Source organism: Mauremys mutica, chromosome 11 (assembly GCF_020497125.1).
Source record: "Mauremys mutica isolate MM-2020 ecotype Southern chromosome 11, ASM2049712v1, whole genome shotgun sequence".
Taxonomy (NCBI): Eukaryota; Metazoa; Chordata; order Testudines; family Geoemydidae; genus Mauremys; species Mauremys mutica.
In genome coordinates this window covers 77805185-77824956 of record NC_059082.1, presented here as the reverse complement: position 1 = coordinate 77824956, position 19772 = coordinate 77805185, and the positions used below count along the sequence as shown (strand labels likewise).

The following is a 19772-nucleotide window of genomic DNA, read 5'->3' as shown; positions in this document are numbered from 1 at the left end:
CACAAAGTAGGCTTTCTGGAGCCCGTAACAAAGGGCTGTTGGTAGCTGGCTATTTAAAAGGATGCCTCCCCTGAGTGACCAGAGAAAGTCATACCTTTGAGGGCTGTAGTATTTCAGTCCCCTCTGAATGTCTGCTACCAGGCAGGGAGGCAAGCATGATAGGCACTACAAACACCAGGTCCTTGCCTTCGGTGGGTAGAGATCAACTTCCATTTTGAGTCACAGAAGATCCCTTTTCTAGGGCTACTGGAAACTGAAAGGGACAATTACTCAAGAAAAGAGCAACCTAATGGTTCCTCACCTAGCTCCTATGGGCACCCCACTAACAAGGTATAAAGATAATGGGGTCTCATTGGGGTTCCCTCCACGCCATCCACCTGCTGCATATACACAGTCATGCCCATGCCACCTGCATGCAGGCTGCTGCTGGCAACAGGCAGTTTCCCTCCCAATTTTTCAGTCCTTCCTCCTAGGCTGCTTGCCACCCGGCCTTCCCTGCACAGCCAGCTCTCAGGCTGCTGCCTGTGCCATTTCCCCCACTCACACGCAGCCCCCTCTCTCTGTACTGACCATGGTCCCCTCTAGCCTCAACCTGCCTCTTCCTTTCCTTGTATTATGGGGATTGTGGAGCAGATATAGAGCTGGGTAGCACAGTGCCCGCCCCCGGCGTGCTGCTTTCCACCCTTGTTCAGCCAGGGCAAGGGGGAAGTTGCCCCAGCACTCCATGTGAGAACAGTTTCACATCTGGTTTATTTGGGGAAGGACCATTTCTCACATTTCCCCAGCTGGTTTTTGTCTGCACGCTGCTTGCCCCTGCTAGTCAAGCAAATCCCAGCACCCTAGCAGACCAGTTAATGCACAACGTAGCCTGCCGCAGGGACTGGAAAATGCTGAGCTCTGTTAGTACCGGGCTGGCTGGGCCCTAGCTTTGGTGTAACATGGTGCATGGCAAAGGGTGGGGAGAGACACTGATGGGTTGGGGATGAAAAGCAACTGAAACAGCCAAGCCAAGCCCCTGGCGCGAGAGTGGGTGGAGCAGAGCCCCTGGCCGGGGACCCTTCGCAAGCCCCGGGTGGCAGGTGATGCCTACACCTCCCCTGCAGCCTCGGGATGGTGGAGCCGGGCGTTGCTATGGCAAAAGAATGTTAAGTCATTATGGGGGCGGGGCGGCTCCAGGGAAGAGCCAATCAGCGAGGCGACACAGATCCGCGGGAGATTAAAGCGCCAGCCTCAGCGCGCTGCGCCAGCTGAAGTCTTTGCCCAGAGCCAGGGGCCGAGCAGGTACAGGGGGCCGCCGCCGCCGCCGCCGAACAGCTGGTGCGGCGGACGGGCTGTAGCTGGGGTCCCTGCGCCGGCTGGAGGGGTCACTCGCTGCTTCCACGGACGCTGGTTTTTCAGCCTGCAGCCCCCTCCAGCTGGGGAGCGGGGGCGCAGTGGGGTCGCCTCCTGCCTTGGCTGTGCGAGGGGTGCAGCTTGCGGCTCGCCTGATGTAAATGCTTGCAGGGGCTGCAGGCTGCTCCCTTCTCCCCCCAGCTGCTGGGGGCAGATGATTTCTCTGCCCTTGCTGGGAGGGCAGGAGTCATATGCAGGTTACCGATCTGCTAGGTCTCTCGAGCGGTAGTGGACTAGTTAGTACTACAAGAGGCTCCTCCTGAGGGAGGCTTTCATGAGCTGTTTCAATAGACGTTTAAAATCCTTCTCTGGGAAGAAGCCTCAGCAGCATTTCATCTTCCCTCCTCATCTCAAAGCCTGTTAGACTGAGCTCTCCCCCTGTGCAGTTCTGTTCCAGTTGACAAAGATGCAGGAATCCCATCCATGAGTTGATTGGTGAAAGGTCTATTCTGTTAGTGGTACAGCCAGCAACAAAGGGCTTGATCAGTAAACTGTCCTCCCCTATGTGCATGCAAGTTACAGCTTAAATCCAGCCCTAAAGCAGGGTGGGTGAAGCCTATGAAATTGACTGGCCTCTTCCTCTCCCTGCTGCATGCTGGTAGAATGACTAGTCAAGAGTGTTTCATCCTGGTGGTAGTTGGCTGGTATGTACTTGTGGATTTGGCTACTAGTAGCAGTATCTGGCTTTTCATGCAACTGTTGAGCATAAATTGCTTTAAATGGTGCCTTAAGTGGGAAGTGCCTCAAAGGGCCAACGTTTTCAGGATCTCCTCTCCAAGAGGCTTAGGCAATATATCCCATGCCTGATGGTGAATGCAAAAAGATAAGAACTAGAACATGTGTGTGCAAAACTGCTACACGAGTATGTTTAGAAAGACCTTGTTTCTAACATCTCAGCTGCATCTGTGACTTCAATGCTGGTAATACCCTAGGACTGCTGATGAAGTGTAAACTTACCTTGCTTGTCCTTTACTAAACTTCTCAGGCTGTTTGGTCACCTGCAACATCCGCCACTGTGAAATACCCCAGCTAGTGGTGTACACTATGGGCTTTCCCCAGTAGTATGCATCTGAGTTCATCTGTAGTTATGGCTAATGTTGACTGTTGTGTGGTCTTTAAAATAACCAAACACTTGTAACCACAGCTTTGTGATGGGTAAGGCTTCTTAGTGCAAATTCTGACCTGGAAAAATACTTAAATCTGAGCCACTTACTGGCTGTTGATAGCAGCGTAATAAGAATTGGGGGGAGGGATAGCTCAGTGGTTTGAGCATTGGCCTGCTAAACCCAGGGTTGTGAGTTCAATCCTTGAGGGGGCCACTTAGAGATCTGGGGCAAAATCAGTACTTGGACTTGGCCCTGCTAGTGAAGGCAGGGGGCTGGACTCGATGACCCTTTGGGGTCCCTTCCAGTTCTAGGAGATGGGTCTATCTCCATTATTAAATTTCTAAAGAATCAACAAATGTATCTGGGGGGAAAAAAGTGTCCTAGTTATTCCTAACCAGTACAGGTTACCTGGTGGTGTAAGCAAGTAGGCTTGCACATATTCAGTCTCTTCATAGCTACCCCTTAAGTCAGCGCTTTCAACATCATGGACTCTCTTGCATCCCTCTCAAGCTTTGAATGTGTCTAAACTAAAGACAGAATGAGACTGAAGCTACAGTATCAAGTAATGGCTACAAAAACCTCTTAGGACATGTCTGGGTTCTTGTCACAGAGCAGATCTGTGCTTAGTGACTAATGTAACTTCAATGGCCTAGTGTTAGTCCCCTGGGTTTTTGTTAGCCAGACTCGGGTCACTTAGAATACTAACTGCCAGGATGGCTTATGCTCCAGAGCATGAGCATTAAATGGTCCTTCCTGTCCAGAAAACAAACTTGTGCCCAGACACTGATGCAGTAGAGTGTATGTGCCTGGGACAAAGCTGTTTGGAGCACTAGACTTTGGACACTGGAACATGTATGTTCACAACCCATACCTGTGCCAGGTGCAGCCTCTCTTTAGACCAAGTTAAACCCTGTAAGAGTTTCACTGCAACTAGTCGGCAAGCTACAAACTAATCACTGAAACTTAATCTGTTCTGTCTCAAATCCTATCTGCAGCTGAAGTTTTGAACTTGCTCAACAAACAGCTGACAAGATGCCTACCACAAACGAGCAAGATGAGAGGATGAAAAAGTTTAAAAACAAAGGCAAAGATACAGCTGTAAGTATGGCGGTCCCTGGCCAATCAATGTCCTGACACATTTATGTGTATGCAGGATTCCTCACCAGTTGTCTTCCCTTATGGCACAGAACTTGAACATGTTGACTGTAAGTGGTCTAAACAGTAGCTTTCAGAATATGATAAAGCATCTAACATGAGATTTAGGCTTGGCCTACGTTGGAGGTTCTCACCTGTGGGCTGCTTGTGGCCCACTAAGCATGCAGCTGTGGCCCATGTGACATCCTCAGGGCCATACAGGTAGTATATATATTGTGTGGCTGTAGCCCATAAAACCAGAGAGCTACATATGTGGCCCACAATGGTAAATAGGCTGAAAACTATTGATCTATACTGTGAAATTATGTCAATATAATCACGTTGTTTCATGCCCCTGAGTGATGTAATTATACTAAACAAATTCATGGTGTAGACAGCTTCTTGGGAAGATGCTTTACTTAGGCAGACAGGAGAAACCTGTCTCCTGTCAGCATAGGTGGTATCTTCACTAAGCACTACAGTGGCACAACTACAGCTGCAGCGCTGTACATGTAGACAAGCCTTAATACAGCAGGAAGAAAACATGCCTTGAGCTTGAAGGAACAAGATCTCTCCTTAAACCACAAAAGAGAAACTAAAACTTGAGAGCCAGCTTTCTGCCCCAGTGATTTCTTATTGACACTTGCAAAATCTCTGCCTTTTACTTTTCAGGACTGTTAAACTGAAGTTTAACAGTATCGGTCATAATTTTGTGCAGCTACAAACACTTGAAGCTAGCGCTAAAACTGTCTTGCTTGGCTTGGGGTTTTTTGTTTGAGTTTTACATGGCCCTCAAAACAAAATTATCTGCATGGGGGTCAAGACTTTGAAAAGATTACCTATAATATAGAATTTGAGAGATGAATCTGGGTTTTATTCAGTTGGAACAGTGTTCTCTAGCACTTCCTCTGTGGTCCTCTTGTACAGAAACTGAGGAAAACTCTTTTAAAAACTAGGAAAAATGCAACTGACAGAGGATTTGGGGGCAGGTTTCATAACTGACACAACTTTCTCCAGCTGGCGACATCTCAAGTTGACAAACTTTTAAAGGTCCTGCCCAGTTTTAAAATAAAAACATCCTGGGGTAAGGAAAATATTTGTAGGGGCTTGTGTAAACTTGAAAGCTATCTTAGATTAACCTGAATTGCTTTAGGATAAACTGCCTTGCATCCACATGTTTAATTACAACATCCCATTCTGCTTTAATTAATCCATTTTGGATGCAGACAGACTCTCTAATTTGGAAGGTGTTGGTCTGGATGCATCTCCATTTTGAATTAGCTATTCTGCATCTGGTAGTCCTCCCACTGCTATCCCACACTGCATTAGCGCCCACCTGGGTGGGCCCACCTGGGTGGGCCCACCTGGGTGGGCCCATCTGTTTGTACTACTGCTCCTGGGTTATCTTGACCAGATGTCATTGCCCTGATTAAATGCTGGTGTGCAGCCAGTGTACCTCCTTTGGAAAGCTCTCACACAGTCACATACAAATTATAGCAGCCATGGCCCCCATGTGGAATGACAGGAGAGGAATCATGGGCATTAGTTTGACCAAGTCCTCAAATTCCAGTGGCTTCCAGTAGGTGTTCCCCCCATAACAGTGAGAAAAATCCCAGAACTCATGAGCCTGGTGGTGGATCATGATACCATGAGATGTCTGCCCAGAATGCTCCGCACTTCTTTGAGAAAGCGCAGTGATGTGCAGCCTCTGATCCAAAAGGGAAGTCAGTTACAGCAGTATAACAGCAGTCTGGACCTGCTGCTTTGGGAATAGTTATACCTGATTGTCGGTATGTCTACACTACAAAATTAGATTAAATTTATAGAAGTTGATTTTTTAGAAATCGATTTTATACAATCGATTGTGTCCCCACTTAAGACCATTAACTCAGTGGAGTGTGTCCACAGTACCAAGGCTAGCTTTGACTTCTGGAGCATTGCACTGTGGGTAGCTATCCCACAGTCTCCGCCGCCCATTGGAATTCTGGGTTGAGCTCCCAATGCCTGATGGGGCAAAAACATTTTTGCGGGTGATTCTGGGTACATGTTGGGCATTTCTTCTTTTGGAAAGGAGTTCTGATAGCACAGATTTGTCTCCCCATACAGCGATCAGATTCCATACCTCCCATTCAGTCCATGCTGGAACTCTTTTGCAATTCTGGGACTCCATCATGGTCACCTCTGCTGATGAGATCTGCACTCATCTGCATGTTGCCCTACTGGCCAAACAGGAAATGAGATTCTAAAGTTCACAGGCCTGTTCCTGTCTACCTAGCCAGTGCATCTGAGTTGAGAGCGCTGTCCAGAGCGGTCACAATGGAGCACTCTGGGATAGCTCCCGGAGGCCAATACCATTGAATTGCAACCACACTACCCCAAATTCAACCCAGCAAGGTCGATTTCAGCGCTCCTCCTCTCGTCGGGGGAGGAGTACAAAAATGAATTTTAAGAGCCCTTTAAGTTAGAAAAAAACAGCTTCATCGTGTGGACGGGTGCAGGGTTAAATCGATGTAATGCTGCTAAATTCAACCTAAACTTGTAGGGTAGACCAGGGCTTTGTCTCAGTCAATCTGAAATAACACTCAAGTGGAGCCAAACCCTTGTACATGGCTGCAGTGAAGCCTCCTCTTAGAGGATAACTGTTTTGTGATCAGTGTCGGATCTATAGGTGCACCAGAGAACAGTCTGACTACATTGGTGTCAGGAATGCCCTACTGGGTGGGGGGAGACTGACAGGGAGGATGGACTTATGAAAACTTATTGATAGGAAGTGCCAGTGTAGATAGAGTAGTGACACCCTTGAGAGAGGGGAAATGTCAGATGAAGTCCTCTTAAGACTTCGTCTGGAGTTTCCTAGTGAAATTCAAATAACATCTATGCCAATAAATTAGCTATTTCTAAGGGGTCTAAACAAAGCTGCCCTTTCCCTTTAGCATGTGTAAGGATGCAAGCCAAAAGCTGTCCTTCGTCAATAATGACAAGGGCAGATTTCTGATGGTGATCTGGATTGCTTGGTAAACTGGGCACAAGCAAACAATGTATTTAATATAGCTAAATATATACAGCTAGGAGCAAAGAATGTAGGCTGTGTTTACAGGCTGGGGAGTTGATCCTGGGAAGCAGTGACTCTCTGAAAAATATTTGAGGGTTGTGGTGGAGAATCAGCTGAACATGAGCTCCCTGAGCGATGCTGTCACCAAAATGGCTGAGAGTCTTGGGTACACAAACAGCAGAATTGCATGTAGGAGTAAGATTATTTTACCTCTGGCACTGGAATACTAGCTCCAGTTCTGGCGTCCACAATTCAAGAAGGATGTTGATAAGTTGGAGAGGGCTCAGAAGAGCCATGAGAATTAAATTTATTAGAAAACATGTCTTCTAATTGACTCAAGGAGCTCAGTCTCTTTAGTTTAGTTTAACAGAGGAAAGTTATGGGGTGATTTGATTAGTACCTACATGGGGAACCAAGATTTAATAATGAGCTCTTCAGTCTAACAGAGAAAGGTGTAACATGATCCAATGGCTGGAAGTTAGACAAATTCAGAGTGGAAATAGTGTAAATTTAACAGTGAGGGTAATTAACCACTGGAACAAATTACCATAGATATTGATGTATTCCCCATCGCTGGTGACTGGATGTTTTTCCTAAAAGATATGTGCTCCAGGAACTAGTTTGAAGTTTTATGTCCTGGCTTATGAATAAGCCTTGCATAATTCACTTTTCTTTTATGATTGACAGAATATTGCTGTTTGGTTTTAAGCATTTTTAAATTATGGACTTTAAACATTCAGTTTCCAGAAATCATCGGGAGGTGTCTGTCAATTATTTAATGACAGGTCTTGAGATTCAGAAAGAAAGCTTTAAGCACAAATTGTCTGCATCACATGTCAAAATATACAAAGTAAATATTCTTAAAATCAAACTAGAATTTCTCAAATAGCACTTTTCTTTCTTTGCCTGTCTAATTTTCAGTTGATCATGTTTTCTCACTGGTTTGTGTGTGGATGGTGAAATTTACATTTTTGTCTGTAAATGTCATCTTTCCAAGCTTCATTGTACAGGAGGTCAGACTAGATGAACACAGTGGTCCCTTTTGGCCTTGTAATCTGTGAATCTGATGGTTTACCTTAATTTCTCTAGGATAGCACTAAAGCATTTACCACAGGAATATCACCTACTCTCCTAGTCACCAGAGCAGTCGTAAAGCATGTCCAATGGCAGATCATTATAAGATTCCCATTTTTTGGTCTTGCAGCATAACTCTCAATTTGCCACAATCTCCTACCCCCAATAACAATTGTTGGTGCCAATCTGTTGTGTAAGACTTGTCACCATATTTGTGATGCTACAAATCTTAAAGTCAAACAGGAAATCTGAGCAGAACACTTGAAGACTAAACTTAGGATAGAAGTCAGATCACTTCCTAGAGAAATAATGCGTGCAGTGCTATGAAACATCCATCTTCAGAGCTGATACTCACAAAACAGCTTGTAACATATGGCACTCTTCCTTCATAGGCGATGAGACGCCAGAGGATGGAGGTTAATGTAGAACTTCGAAAGGCCAAGAAAGATGAACAGATCCTAAAACGAAGGAACATTTCTTTCTCTTCCATGGGAGAGTGTCTTTCTCCAGAACAAGAGAAAAAGAATGCAGTGAGTACAGTGCACTGCTGTGCAAAAACCATGCTAGCTGCTAGACTCTGTAGCCAGGCTAACTTGTATAGTGACATAGTTGCTAGGCACTCTGTAGTGTTCATTGTAACATCTGAGCAGCTCAAAGTCTATTTAAGTGACTCAGGTCTACAGGAAGACTATCCAAAATAAACTAGAAAGGGGATGTCTGAAAATCTCTTCCAATGGTGTATGTTAGACTTCCTGTTAGAAGATAGAACTGGCAAGAACCCAAGCTGGCTACTTGAGCAGTGAATGCAATGTGATAGCTGATAGTCTGGCTACACTGGAACCTTCTCAATGAACTTTCAGAACTTGCAGCCTTATTCCTGCCTGGCACAAGAGATCAGTTACATCTGAGGTTTTCATGGACTTTCTTCCTCTGCCTCATCCTGAAACTGCATTGCATAAAGGATGGATATTTAGACATGCAGTGGTGACCGATTGGGCCTAGGCTTCTAGCTGACTACAAAGATGAAGTCTGAGTCTTGGCTTACCTTGTCTGACTCTGAATCTCATTTCTCCATAACAGACTGCTCAGCTCTCCTTGGAGGAAATTGTTCAAGCTGTGAATGGGAACAACCCTGAGCTTCATCTGAAGGCTACTCAGACAGCCAGGTATTTTGTAACCATTCTTTCTGTGCAATAGAATACAATTATTGATGTAGTGTCCATATGTGCTACAGACCTGTTCCCTGCTCAAGAGTTTTACTGCAGACCTAATTGAAGAACTAGAGGATGGGTTGTTCAGTGGTTAGGGTATTGGCATAGGACTAGACATCTGTGTTGAAGTCCCTACTTCATCAGACTTCCCATCTGACCTTGAGCAAGTTGCTTAGTGTCTGCCTCTGTTTCCAACCTGTAAAATGGGGATAATAGTACTTCACAACACAACTGTGAGAAAGGGAAGAAATCAGACTGAGGCATTCAAATAGTGCAGCAATTTGGGGAGGGGGGGCATGAAAGTACCTGAAACAATGGAAGGGAAAGGGGCAAGGATACAAAAGCCAGAATCCAAAACATGAGGCAACTCAAACATTAGCCTGTGTAGAGGCTGGGATGCTTCCTTGCTAACTCATGGGTGGGGAAAGGGATGAGTCCTGTTCTGTGAGTGATGCAGCCAAGTGTGGGGAGGAGGGGAAGAAACCAACCAATGTCTGAAGCTCAGATTAGAACAGTTTAAGAACAGACTTTAATGTCTGAGGGGACAAGTACTGTGAAGGAACACAGCTGGTCAAGTGTCTCCTCTCCTTGAAAGGGTTAGGCCTGTTTGAGGTGCAATTCTTCCTTCAGGCCACATAGCAGTCTCCCACCTTGGCCTTCAGAAGGCAGGGGGGTTGCTATGGCTGCCACCACTCACTGAAGGCTTCTTCTGCTGACTCAACTCCCTAGGCAAGGGCATCTGATATGTCTGCCAGAATGACTAGGACACCTCTATACTGTGGCTGGCTGGGCTTGCAGGGCTCCAGCTAAGAGGCTGTTAATTGCAGTGTAGATGTTCCCAGGAGCCTGAGGTGGGAGAGTCCCAAAGGTCAGGCTGCAGCCCAAGCCTGAATGTCTGCACCACAGTCAAGCAGCCCCTCTGCCAGAGACCCGCAGACTGGCATGAGCCCGCTGTGGGGTTTTTAATTGCCATGTAGATGTACCCCAAGAGCCTTCCTAAAGGCCCTGTGGTGGTTATGATGGGTAGTGCAGTAATCTCGCTCCTCTGGAGACTGGTTCAAATGCATTTGCTTCACAAGGGACAAACTTGGCCTCTACTAGGCCCAGCTTGTGCACATCACTAAAACAACTTGAAAACTAGATGTGACTCACCCCTTCAAGGAAGAGGAAGGCCAGTCTTCCAGGTGCATGGCAACGCTGACCTGCAGTTGGCTCTTGAGTGTCCCAGGCAGAATATCAACAAGCTATAGGTAGTCAACCTGGCAGACTGTACCAGAATACAAGTCTTCTAAAGGATCCCCACAAAAAAAGCAGTAATCCCTAAAGAGGAAATATTACTGCTCTTGTTAACATGCTTTCTCTGGTTACCACTGCTCTGAGCCATAGGCAAACCATGATATTGCTGCCACCATGACCTCTTGAAGACCCATGTGACTACAGTTTTTGTAGAAGACTAACTCTTGGATACACAATAACACAACTACTGTAGGATTTGCCTAAACTAGATGCTGAATTCAGTTTTCCTATAGTGAAAGCTACAGAGCTTGTCTACTTGCTGTGTAAAACACTCCAGGGTCCATATCACTATCTCTATCTGAACTAGAGGATCGTGGTTCATTATTTCCCACTGACTGAGTGAAAAAGGGGGAAGTTACCCTGAGATGCCATTTCCTGTCTGTCCCCCACAGGAGGATGCTGTCCCGGCAGAGAAACCCACCTCTCAATCAGATCATTGAAGCAGGGATTATTCCCAAACTGGTGGAATTCTTGAGCCGTAACGATAACGTTACCTTGCAGTTCGAAGCCGCGTGGGCACTGACTAACATTGCGTCTGGAACATCTGACCAGACAAGAGCCGTTGTGGAGGCAGGTGCTGTCCCAGCCTTCGTAGCCCTCTTGTCTTCTCCACACATGCATATCAGTGAACAGTCTGTGTGGGCACTGGGTAACATAGCAGGTAAGAGCTGCTCTCTAGCTTTCACAAAATGGCGACCTGTGCAAGGGCTCTCCTTTGGAAGGCCTCCAGATCTTGCCTTGTGATCACTGTTGCCTTGGCAATAATCTCATGCCCTCTAGCCTTAATGCGAACTAGATATCGAGACTGCTCAAGATATAAAGCCTGAGGTATAATGAGGACTAGGGTAGAACCAATAAATTCATCTACTTAACCTTGCTGTGTTATCGGCAAACCCCTTCAGCACACAGATGCTGGCAAACAACCCTTACTGAGACCTTAAATTCCTCTTATGAAGGCAAAGTACTCAATCTTTATTCCCTGCCCCCCCATATCTGCCTCTTCTACCACCCCTTTCTTGCCCAAGAGAGTGTGGTTTTGATTTTGTTAAAATTCAGTTTGTGTGAAGGGAAAAACTGTCTGGCCACTGAATCCTCACCAATTGAAAACAAACAATACTTTATGGCTCTAGTCTGCCTACCAAAAACACCACCTCTTCACCTACTGTCCAAGCGTAGACACTACTTGTAATATGTTCTTTAATGCATCAGGAAGTAGTCTGGCTGCTAGATAAGACAACTGTAAACAAACCATTCTGCTCTTCTCCACACAGGTGATGGCCCCATGTACAGAGACTCCCTTATCCACAACAATGTGATTCCTCCTCTGTTGGCCCTGGTGTCGCCTTCTACTCCTGTAAATATTCCAGCTCCTTGAATTAGTAGCTGTTAATCACTTGACTAATTGCTGAACTGTGACTACTGATCACTTGTAACAAAGCCAAATGTTAACCCCTTTGTGTGAAGGTGGGATGGGCTCTGATCTTGTGATAAAAGGGTTGGGGAGAAGGGGTTGGAAGAAAAGGAGATCTTGTCCTGTATATAGTTAATGGTTTGTGATTGGCTAATTGGAAATGCCCACTGGATACAAACTAACAAAGATCTGACTGCTTTCACCAGTTGGTGTTGCTTTGGCTGTCTAATAGTGGCAAATGTACAGATGTAGCAAGCTGGTCCCCCTGCACCTAGATCTAAGGAACCTTTCCACGCTGGGTCTCATCCTCTTTTAAACCTCTCAATTTGTCTAGTGCTCAGTGGCAAACAACTGTCAGAACTAGATAGAAAGTGGTGAGATGCTGAATTGTCACTCCCAAAAGGATGGGGGCTGGGGGGGGGGGAGAGGAGGAGAACAAGAAGCAGTAGGGTGACTAGACAGCAAATGTGAAAAATCAGGACTGGGGTGGGGGTAATAGGAGCCTATATTATAAGAGACCTAAAAATAAGGACTGTTCCTATAAAATCAAGAGATCTGGTCACCCTAGAAGCAGCAAGGTTAACTTGTACTCTGTAACACACATGCTGCTCATGGGGAGGAGTGAAGGAGGGAAGTAACGCAGGGTCTGGTGTGCTTCCTTGCTAGTACTTGAGTCAGTGTTAGATGGTCCAAAACCAGTTACTGGTCCCTACCCCGAAGAATTTAAAATCTTGGCTCTAAACACAAAACAAAGAATAAAGGGGGGGGGGGGTGGAGGTTGGTGATACAGGTATATTATACATCACTTTATCTGCAGACCCATGTGAGTGATCCAGGAGATTCGCCAGTCCAGATCCTTAGTATATAACTGTCTAATAATCTCTCCCCCTTGGATGAACTGCTTAGTCTGACCCTGCTGAGGGTTCCTGAGATGATAAATGTGTTTCTGGGGCTCCTCTCCTCCCTGGAAGGGCTGAGGCTTTGTACAAGATGCTCCCTGGGAAATGGCAGGGTTAGGGTTGGGCCTAGTGACCTGCATGGATGCCTACGGTGGGGTGTCCATAGGGCACGAATATCCTATATTGTCCCTTCCTATGGGCAGAATAGAGGCAGGAGAGCCTGCCGTGCACTACTTCTGGGTAGAGGAGGGGCCATTTAGGGCAGTGTTAAGCAAATGTCCTTCCCTTAGATCAGCAGTTCTCAAACTTTTATATTGCTGACGCCTTTCACATAGCAAGCCTCTGTGTGCAGCCTCCCCATATAGATTAAACACTTTTTTTATATTTAACACTGCTATAAATGCTGGGGATGAAACGGGGTTTGAGGTGGAGGCTGACAGCTTGCAACCCCCACATAATCTTGCAACCCCCTGAAGGGCCATGACCCCCAGTTTGAGAAGCCCTACCTTAGATCCTCCCAGTTCTTGCAGAATTTTTCTGTCTCTTGCTGCTGCATTCCTAGATGTACTCACATACTCTTGCCTCCTCCCAGGGAACAGCATGGATAGATTAGTTGTGTATTGAAAACATAATATGGTAGATGCAACTCTTTGTGAACCCAGATGTTGCTGTCCTTCAGAAAGTCAGTGCTTCCCTCCTGCTGTGATGAATATGGCCTGCACAGCACTAGCTATTCATAGCCTCTGTGCACAGTACATTAGATCAGCCCATGCTGAAAAACCAACCACTCCAGATCAGAACTCAGTAGGGGATTACTCCATAGTCTTGGTCCCAAAGGTCCAGCAAATGCTTGCCTTGGAAACTGGCATTTAACTTGTAACATGACACACAGCTCTAGTTTAAAAATCTCACTGTTTTTAGAATCAGTTTGTCATGCCACCAGGTATTTGTTTGAGACTTCTCATCAGGTAGCAATTTATCATGGGGGGAGGGAGGAGGAGACTGCCTTCCTCCTCCTACCTCATCTCAGATGGGGGCACCCTATTAACTCACCTCCCATCTTATCCTTTCTCTCCCCTCCCCTGCCTCAAACTTCACAGAAACCTGCCACTGGCTTTGCAAGATTCCCCTACACTGACTCTTTGCTGTTCCCCTCTAACTCATGAGGAAATGTTATTAAATGGGGCAAATGCACCACTTTTAGAAGTGCTTCCTTTCCCTGCCCTTAACTTTGCAGATTTTCAGTCTTGTATGAGAACATCCTCCCTTGTGTTTCAGGTTGGGTTCCTGCGAAATATAACATGGACACTGTCAAACCTCTGCAGGAACAAGAACCCTTACCCACCCCTTGAGGCCGTGAGACAGATCCTGCCAGTGCTCATTCGCCTACTGAAACATGAAGATAAGGACATCCTCTCTGACACTTGCTGGGCTGTATCCTACCTGACTGATGGGTCCAATGATCGCATCCATGTGGTGGTGGAGACTGGGATTCTCCCGAGGCTGGTGGAACTAATGGCCAGTCCAGAATTAAGTGTTGTGGTAGGTAGAACATGTGACCTATGGCAAGGAATACTCATTCTTTCATGAACCTCACTCCTCCACAAAGGCACAATTCAGTGCTACAAAGGGAAACCTAAAAAGCAAGACTCCTCCCTTCTAGGACTGGAATTGGAAGCATGCTGGAGGTGGGAGGGAAACAAAGGTATCCTTGCCCACCATAATGGTATTGTCCTGCTCCCTAGATTGCAGAGGTAGCTCTGCTGCTGATCCAACACCTTGGTCTTGCTGGCTTATGGTTGCATGACATAAAGGTTTAACCAAGCCAACTTCCTCTGAAAGTGGGACTCGTATTAAAAGTAGGACACCAGAGTTGTGCACTAGTTAGGTTATGGCTGCAGGGGCCAGCAGCATGAATGAACTTTTCTACTGATCAGTAAGGGAAAGACCAATGTTGAGGGGAAACACTTGTTAGACTAGTTCTGCTTCTGGGGTGACTAAGTCTGGGGTACCTCCCAAAGACAGTCTCCTCATCTCGCTCATTCAGGGAGTGAATCATTTCTCTCTACCTAGACCCCTGCTCTACGTGCTATTGGGAATGTAGTCACTGGGACCGATGAGCAGACCCAGATGGCCATCGATGCAGGTGTGTTGACCGTCCTGCCACAGCTCTTGCAACACCCAAAGCCAACTATACAGAAGGAGGCAGCATGGACTCTCAGTAACATTGCAGCAGGACCTTGCCATCAGATCCAGCAACTCATTACCTGTGGGCTGCTACTTCCCTTGGTGGAGCTGCTGGATAAGGTACGGGAGAAGCAGTGTGGGTGATGTGTGGCGCTGGAATTACCACTACTGCAAAAGCAGTGCTGAGTTAATAAAAGCACCATGCTTCCCCCTTCTCGTCTGAGCCTTTGTTTGGACTAGGAGGAACGGCACATGCTACTACTCTTGAGGTACTCTGGCCTGTTTCGTGTGCCTTAAAACTGCAAGGGAGCTGCCTGCTTTTCTTGCATGTCCCTCACAGAAGCATACAGGTACTTTCCCTATGACCAACCTCTTCCATACAGACCTCACATGTGTCAGAGGACTTGTGCCTGCTGATAGTTGTGGGTGGGGAGACAGTGAGGGCAGCTGGCTTCAGCAGTGTTACTGACCATGCTCAGTACAAGCCAAGCAGCAAATTGGGGGGAGGGAGGAAAGAGGGGAGCATAACCCGACATGCCCCCATGTGTCACCTCTACAAAGCTTAGCTTAATTCAAGAATTAAGCAGACTCCTGCGACTACAGAGTGCGTAAGCAAACAGCGTATCAAGGAAACTGTCTAGTCCTTTTGCACTTGTTACATGGTATAGGTATAGGTGAATGGATCTCCAAGTTCTAACATGCATCTCTCTTGCAGGGAGAATTTAAAGCTCAGAAAGAGGCCGTGTGGGCAGTAGCCAACTTCACAACAGGAGGCACTGTACAGCAAGTGGTGGAACTTGTCCAGTATGGGGTCCTTAAACCTCTGCTCAATCTGCTGTCTGCTAGAGATGGCAAAACCATCCTGGTCATCCTTGACACAATTTCAAATCTCTTCCTGGTAAGACCTTCACTTCCAGTGGTCTTGCTTTTTTGTAAGTGGTGGCTTTTCCTTTGGGGGGCCTCACCCTTGTATGCACTAGGGTCCCACCTTGCCTGTGCACATGGATCACCGGTATTGGCCCTACCTTTGGAATAGGCTGTAGGCAGTACAAGAAGGCAAGTGTTGCCCCAAAATGACTTCTAAATACCAAAACCGTGAGCTGACTTGAGTAACGTTAAAAGCAGTGCAAAGAGAAACAGAAGCTTGGATTCCTGCTTACAGCTCTGTTTCTTCCTTCATAAGAGGATGAAACAAGCTAGTATGGCACTGGAGCAGTGTCCTGTGTAAATATTGGCCCCCTCTGGAAATAAACTCCTATTGACGTGCTGTGTAACCGCACAGAAATAGAGTTCTTGAAAACTAAATCTTAACCTCGGTGCTTTTTATTTAAATATTAACTTAAGATCAACAACTGGTCCCAGAGGATTGTAACTAAATCCCTTGGAGCCAAGAACACCTCTACCTCGATATAACATGACCCGATATAACACAGATTCAGATATAATGCAGTAAAGCAGCGCTCTGGGCGGGGGCTGGGCACTCCGGTGGATCAAGCAAGTTCAATATAATGCGGTTTTACCTATAATGCAGTAAGATTTTTTTGGCTCCCGAGGACAGCGTTGTATTGAGGTAGAGGTGTACTTATTGTGTGGTTTAATTTTGTAAATTCCTGAGCTTCAGGCCTCGTTCTTGTAGCACTGCAGGATCCAATTGGAGAGCTTGCAGGTCACAAACAGTGTACCTGCATGCAGGCTTTGACTCTCGACAACACTTTGGTGTGCAGGAGTGGGGATTCAATGGATAGTCCCAGAACAAGGTGTTAAATTTTCAGTATGTCAAGAAGGCACCTCATGGCAGCTGGTGCATCTAATCTCCTTGCTCCTTTTCCCAATCTCCACAGGCAGCTGAGAAGCTGGAGGAGACAGAAAAGCTGTGCTTTCTAGTGGAAGAACTTGGTGGCCTGGAGAAAATTGAAGCACTGCAAACCCATGATAATACCATGGTTTATCGGGCTGCCTTGGGTCTCATAGAGAGATACTTCGCTAGTGAGGTATGTGGACTGGAGAACAATATCGCATGTGATCTCTGAATAGTATCTTGTGCCAGGTCTCTCCATCCAGGCTTTCAAGACCCTGAAACTATCTTGAGTTTCTGCAGTTTCTTAGCCTCAGACTGTGCCATCATTCGTTTCACAGGTATCAGTTATTAATCTGGACTCCAGAAGTTCAAGACTTAGGTTAGGTTGAGTTGATGCCCGACAAAGTCAACCAGATCCTAGCCAAAAGGAGCTCCAGCAGCAAGTTATCTCCAAATGACATCTGTTGGAATGATTCAAGGATTTATATGAACTGCAAATGTAAATAGGCTTCACTTATTTAAAGCTTAGCTAATTTATTGGCATGAATGGAAGACTAGACTAAACATCCTACTCTAATTGAGCACTCTTGTGAAGCTGTTAGCCCCATAGGTAGAAGATCAGAGCATGTTAATTCACAATAAATCTCCCTCTGTCAAAGGTTAGTTTAGAACACTGGCCTTATGCTGTAACTCTAAAGTTATGGTGACTGTTGCATTTGGGGAGGGGAAAGGATACAGGGAACTTAGCTCTGTCATGTGCCCCTATGTGACTTACCATAACTGCAGTTGCAGCATTTGTACATGCACAAACACAGAGCGTAGCTGTGCTGCTAAAGTATCTGAAATGTGTTCATAATATCATTAGGCTTAAAAATGAGATGAATTGGGGCACCTTTAAATGACAAGCTTTTTGAGCACGGCTTCTCATACCAGTCTGTTCAGTACCCAAGCACAGTGGGACCCAGATCCTGCCTAAAATCTATAGGTGCTATATCAGTAGGATGTTCATATCCCAAACCCTCAGGTCTAGAAACTATCATTAAAAGGAAACACTCTGCAGGATTTTAAAATGACACTTGTAGGGAAGCCTCATGTGTTCTGGGTAGCTGACCCCAACCTTGAAGGATTTGGGGGGCACAGGAAGAAGGCAGACTGACATCTTCCTTACAAAGAAACTGTCAGGCTGTAACAGCAGTGATCAGAGCTTGAGTGAACACTGACTCTACTGCAATGCTTCTGTGAGACATGTGACCTGTAGCCCATCTACACAATCAATACAGGAGGCCTAGAATATCCCTGCTTTGTGCAGCACTAAATGGGTTGGAACAATACCTGAACTAGTCCCCAGTCCTCATTGCACTGGCAGTGAGATGACTGATCTAAGGATTCCACAGCTCTAAGAAAGGAGTCATGTAGTCAAGTCAAATGGCCAATCTCCACCGCATGAAACACCCTTAGCTAACTGCCCCTGATTTGTCCACACTGCAGCTGGAAGCAAGCTCAGGCAGCTGCTTGACCTCACAAGCCCATCCAACCTCTTGGATCAGGGCTAGGATGGCAAGCTGCAATCTCTATAGAGAGTGAAGCCAGTGCGAGTGTCTGACTACTCGGGCTGGGAGGTTTGCTCCCCAGCTGCAGCTTAGTCCTACCCTGAGTATTTCCCAGATTTTAGAGGGCAGAAACTTGGGCCTCAGCAATCCCAATGAGCTGCTACTGCCACTATCGTTCAGCTGATGAGTATCTGTCTTTCTCTAGGGGAATCCAAACCTGCAGCCAGAATCTGACCAAGAAAGACAAACCTTCAGCTTCTAAAGATGAAGCACCACAAAACACTGAGCTGGTGGGTGGAGGTGTCGTCCTGTCTGGCTGCCAAGCCCTTCAAGAGGAACAAAGGTGTTCAGTCATTTTTTGTATGTCTGATTTCAGACAATAAATCACTTTCTGGATTTGTACTACATGCTTCTGAAGCCTCTTTCCAAATCACTGCTGTGAATATCTTCAACAGGGTCTGTCCTAATATCTCAAACACTACTGGAGTCCACAGAACTGGTTTTCAGGCAAGGGGCATGGATGGAAAATTCAGTCCGCCTAGTTCACAAAGCAAAATAAAAGCTTTCCTACGTTATACTCAGAAGACTTTGTAAGATAACACCCTGCTGCTTAGAGCATTAGAATAAAGCACACTTTTATCTGGTCACATGTGATGAAATTTTCAAGTAAGCTTGGACATGACTGAAACCTTCTTAGCTCTACAATAAGCTATTTAAAGAGCTTCCCTCTTGTAGGCAAAAAAAAACCACCTGACCCCAACAGAAGGGAACTAAGGGCACTCTTTCTTGGTTGACCTAAGCATCTGCTAAAGAGGATTCATACTTTCTAAAACTGGCCTCAGTTCAGGCCAAAATGCGGCCTGAACAAGTAAAGCTTCTGAGTTAGATGTCAGACCTTGTACTAGTGGCAAAACTAGCTGCTGTAGGCAAGCTGGGGCTTGCTCCAGTGGTCAAAAAAGCAAGCATGAGCCCTTGTTTACTGTTGGAGTTTCCTGCTGACTTGCCAAGGGCAGCTGTGTTTTGAGCCATTTTAATGGAAGTTGCATTTCCCTGGGAGGATCAGAAGGAACTAGCTCTTCCCTGTCCTCATTGCAGGCTGAGCATGGGGTGTACAGGTGAGGAGATAATACACACCACTGCATGTAGCTTTAAAACTGGTTCCATGAGTCAGTCTAAGGGCTGGTCTACACTGGGGGGATCGGTCTAATATAAGCAACTTCAGCTATGTGAAGTCAAAGTATCTTAGTTCAACTTACCTGGCCGTCCTCGGGGGTGAGTTGACTGTCATGGCTCCCCCATCAACACTGCTTACTCCTCCTGCAGAGGTGGAGTACGGGCATCAATTTGCAGATCAATTATGTCTAGATGAGATGCAATAAATCCCTGATAGATCAATTACTGTTGGCCAAAACAGTGGGTAGTATAGACATACCCTAACTTGTACCTGTACCATGAAGATAACTAGCTTGATTAAAGCACAAGTGGGTACCAAGGCTGTTTTTCACAGGTCTCTGCATAGCAATTATGCATTTCATTATGTGCAGCCTGGAGCCATTGCCTATTTCACTGAGGCAGATCTTCTCTTAGACAACCATGAACTTTGCAATTTCTGTTTTGCTAGTCTGAGGAGCAGCTGCATGCAAGAATGGGCCCCTTGGCTGT

At 46.2% G+C, this 19772-nt stretch overlaps 1 protein-coding gene across 3 annotated transcripts; it reads left to right on the top strand.

Moving 5' to 3' along the window:
* Positions 1 to 1220: 1220 nt before the first annotated feature.
* Positions 1221 to 18774, top strand: KPNA7 (karyopherin subunit alpha 7). 3 transcript variants are annotated; one of them, XM_044978627.1, is made up of 11 exons: positions 1226 to 1281; positions 3494 to 3596; positions 8151 to 8288; positions 8839 to 8924; positions 10658 to 10926; positions 11537 to 11619; positions 13854 to 14117; positions 14649 to 14882; positions 15478 to 15660; positions 16604 to 16753; positions 18316 to 18766. In XM_044978627.1, exons 2-11 carry the CDS (start codon positions 3531 to 3533, stop codon positions 18370 to 18372), a joined length of 1530 nt encoding a protein of 509 aa, XP_044834562.1. In that variant the 5' UTR covers positions 1226 to 1281; positions 3494 to 3530; the 3' UTR covers positions 18373 to 18766. The 3 variants fall into 3 exon arrangements, with proteins under 3 accessions (XP_044834564.1, XP_044834562.1, XP_044834563.1); XM_044978628.1 differs by lacking the exon at positions 1226 to 1281 and adding an exon at positions 2014 to 2036 and having other exon boundaries at positions 18316 to 18767; XM_044978629.1 differs by lacking the exon at positions 8151 to 8288 and having other exon boundaries at positions 1221 to 1281; positions 18316 to 18774.
* Positions 18775 to 19772: the final 998 nt, after the last annotated feature.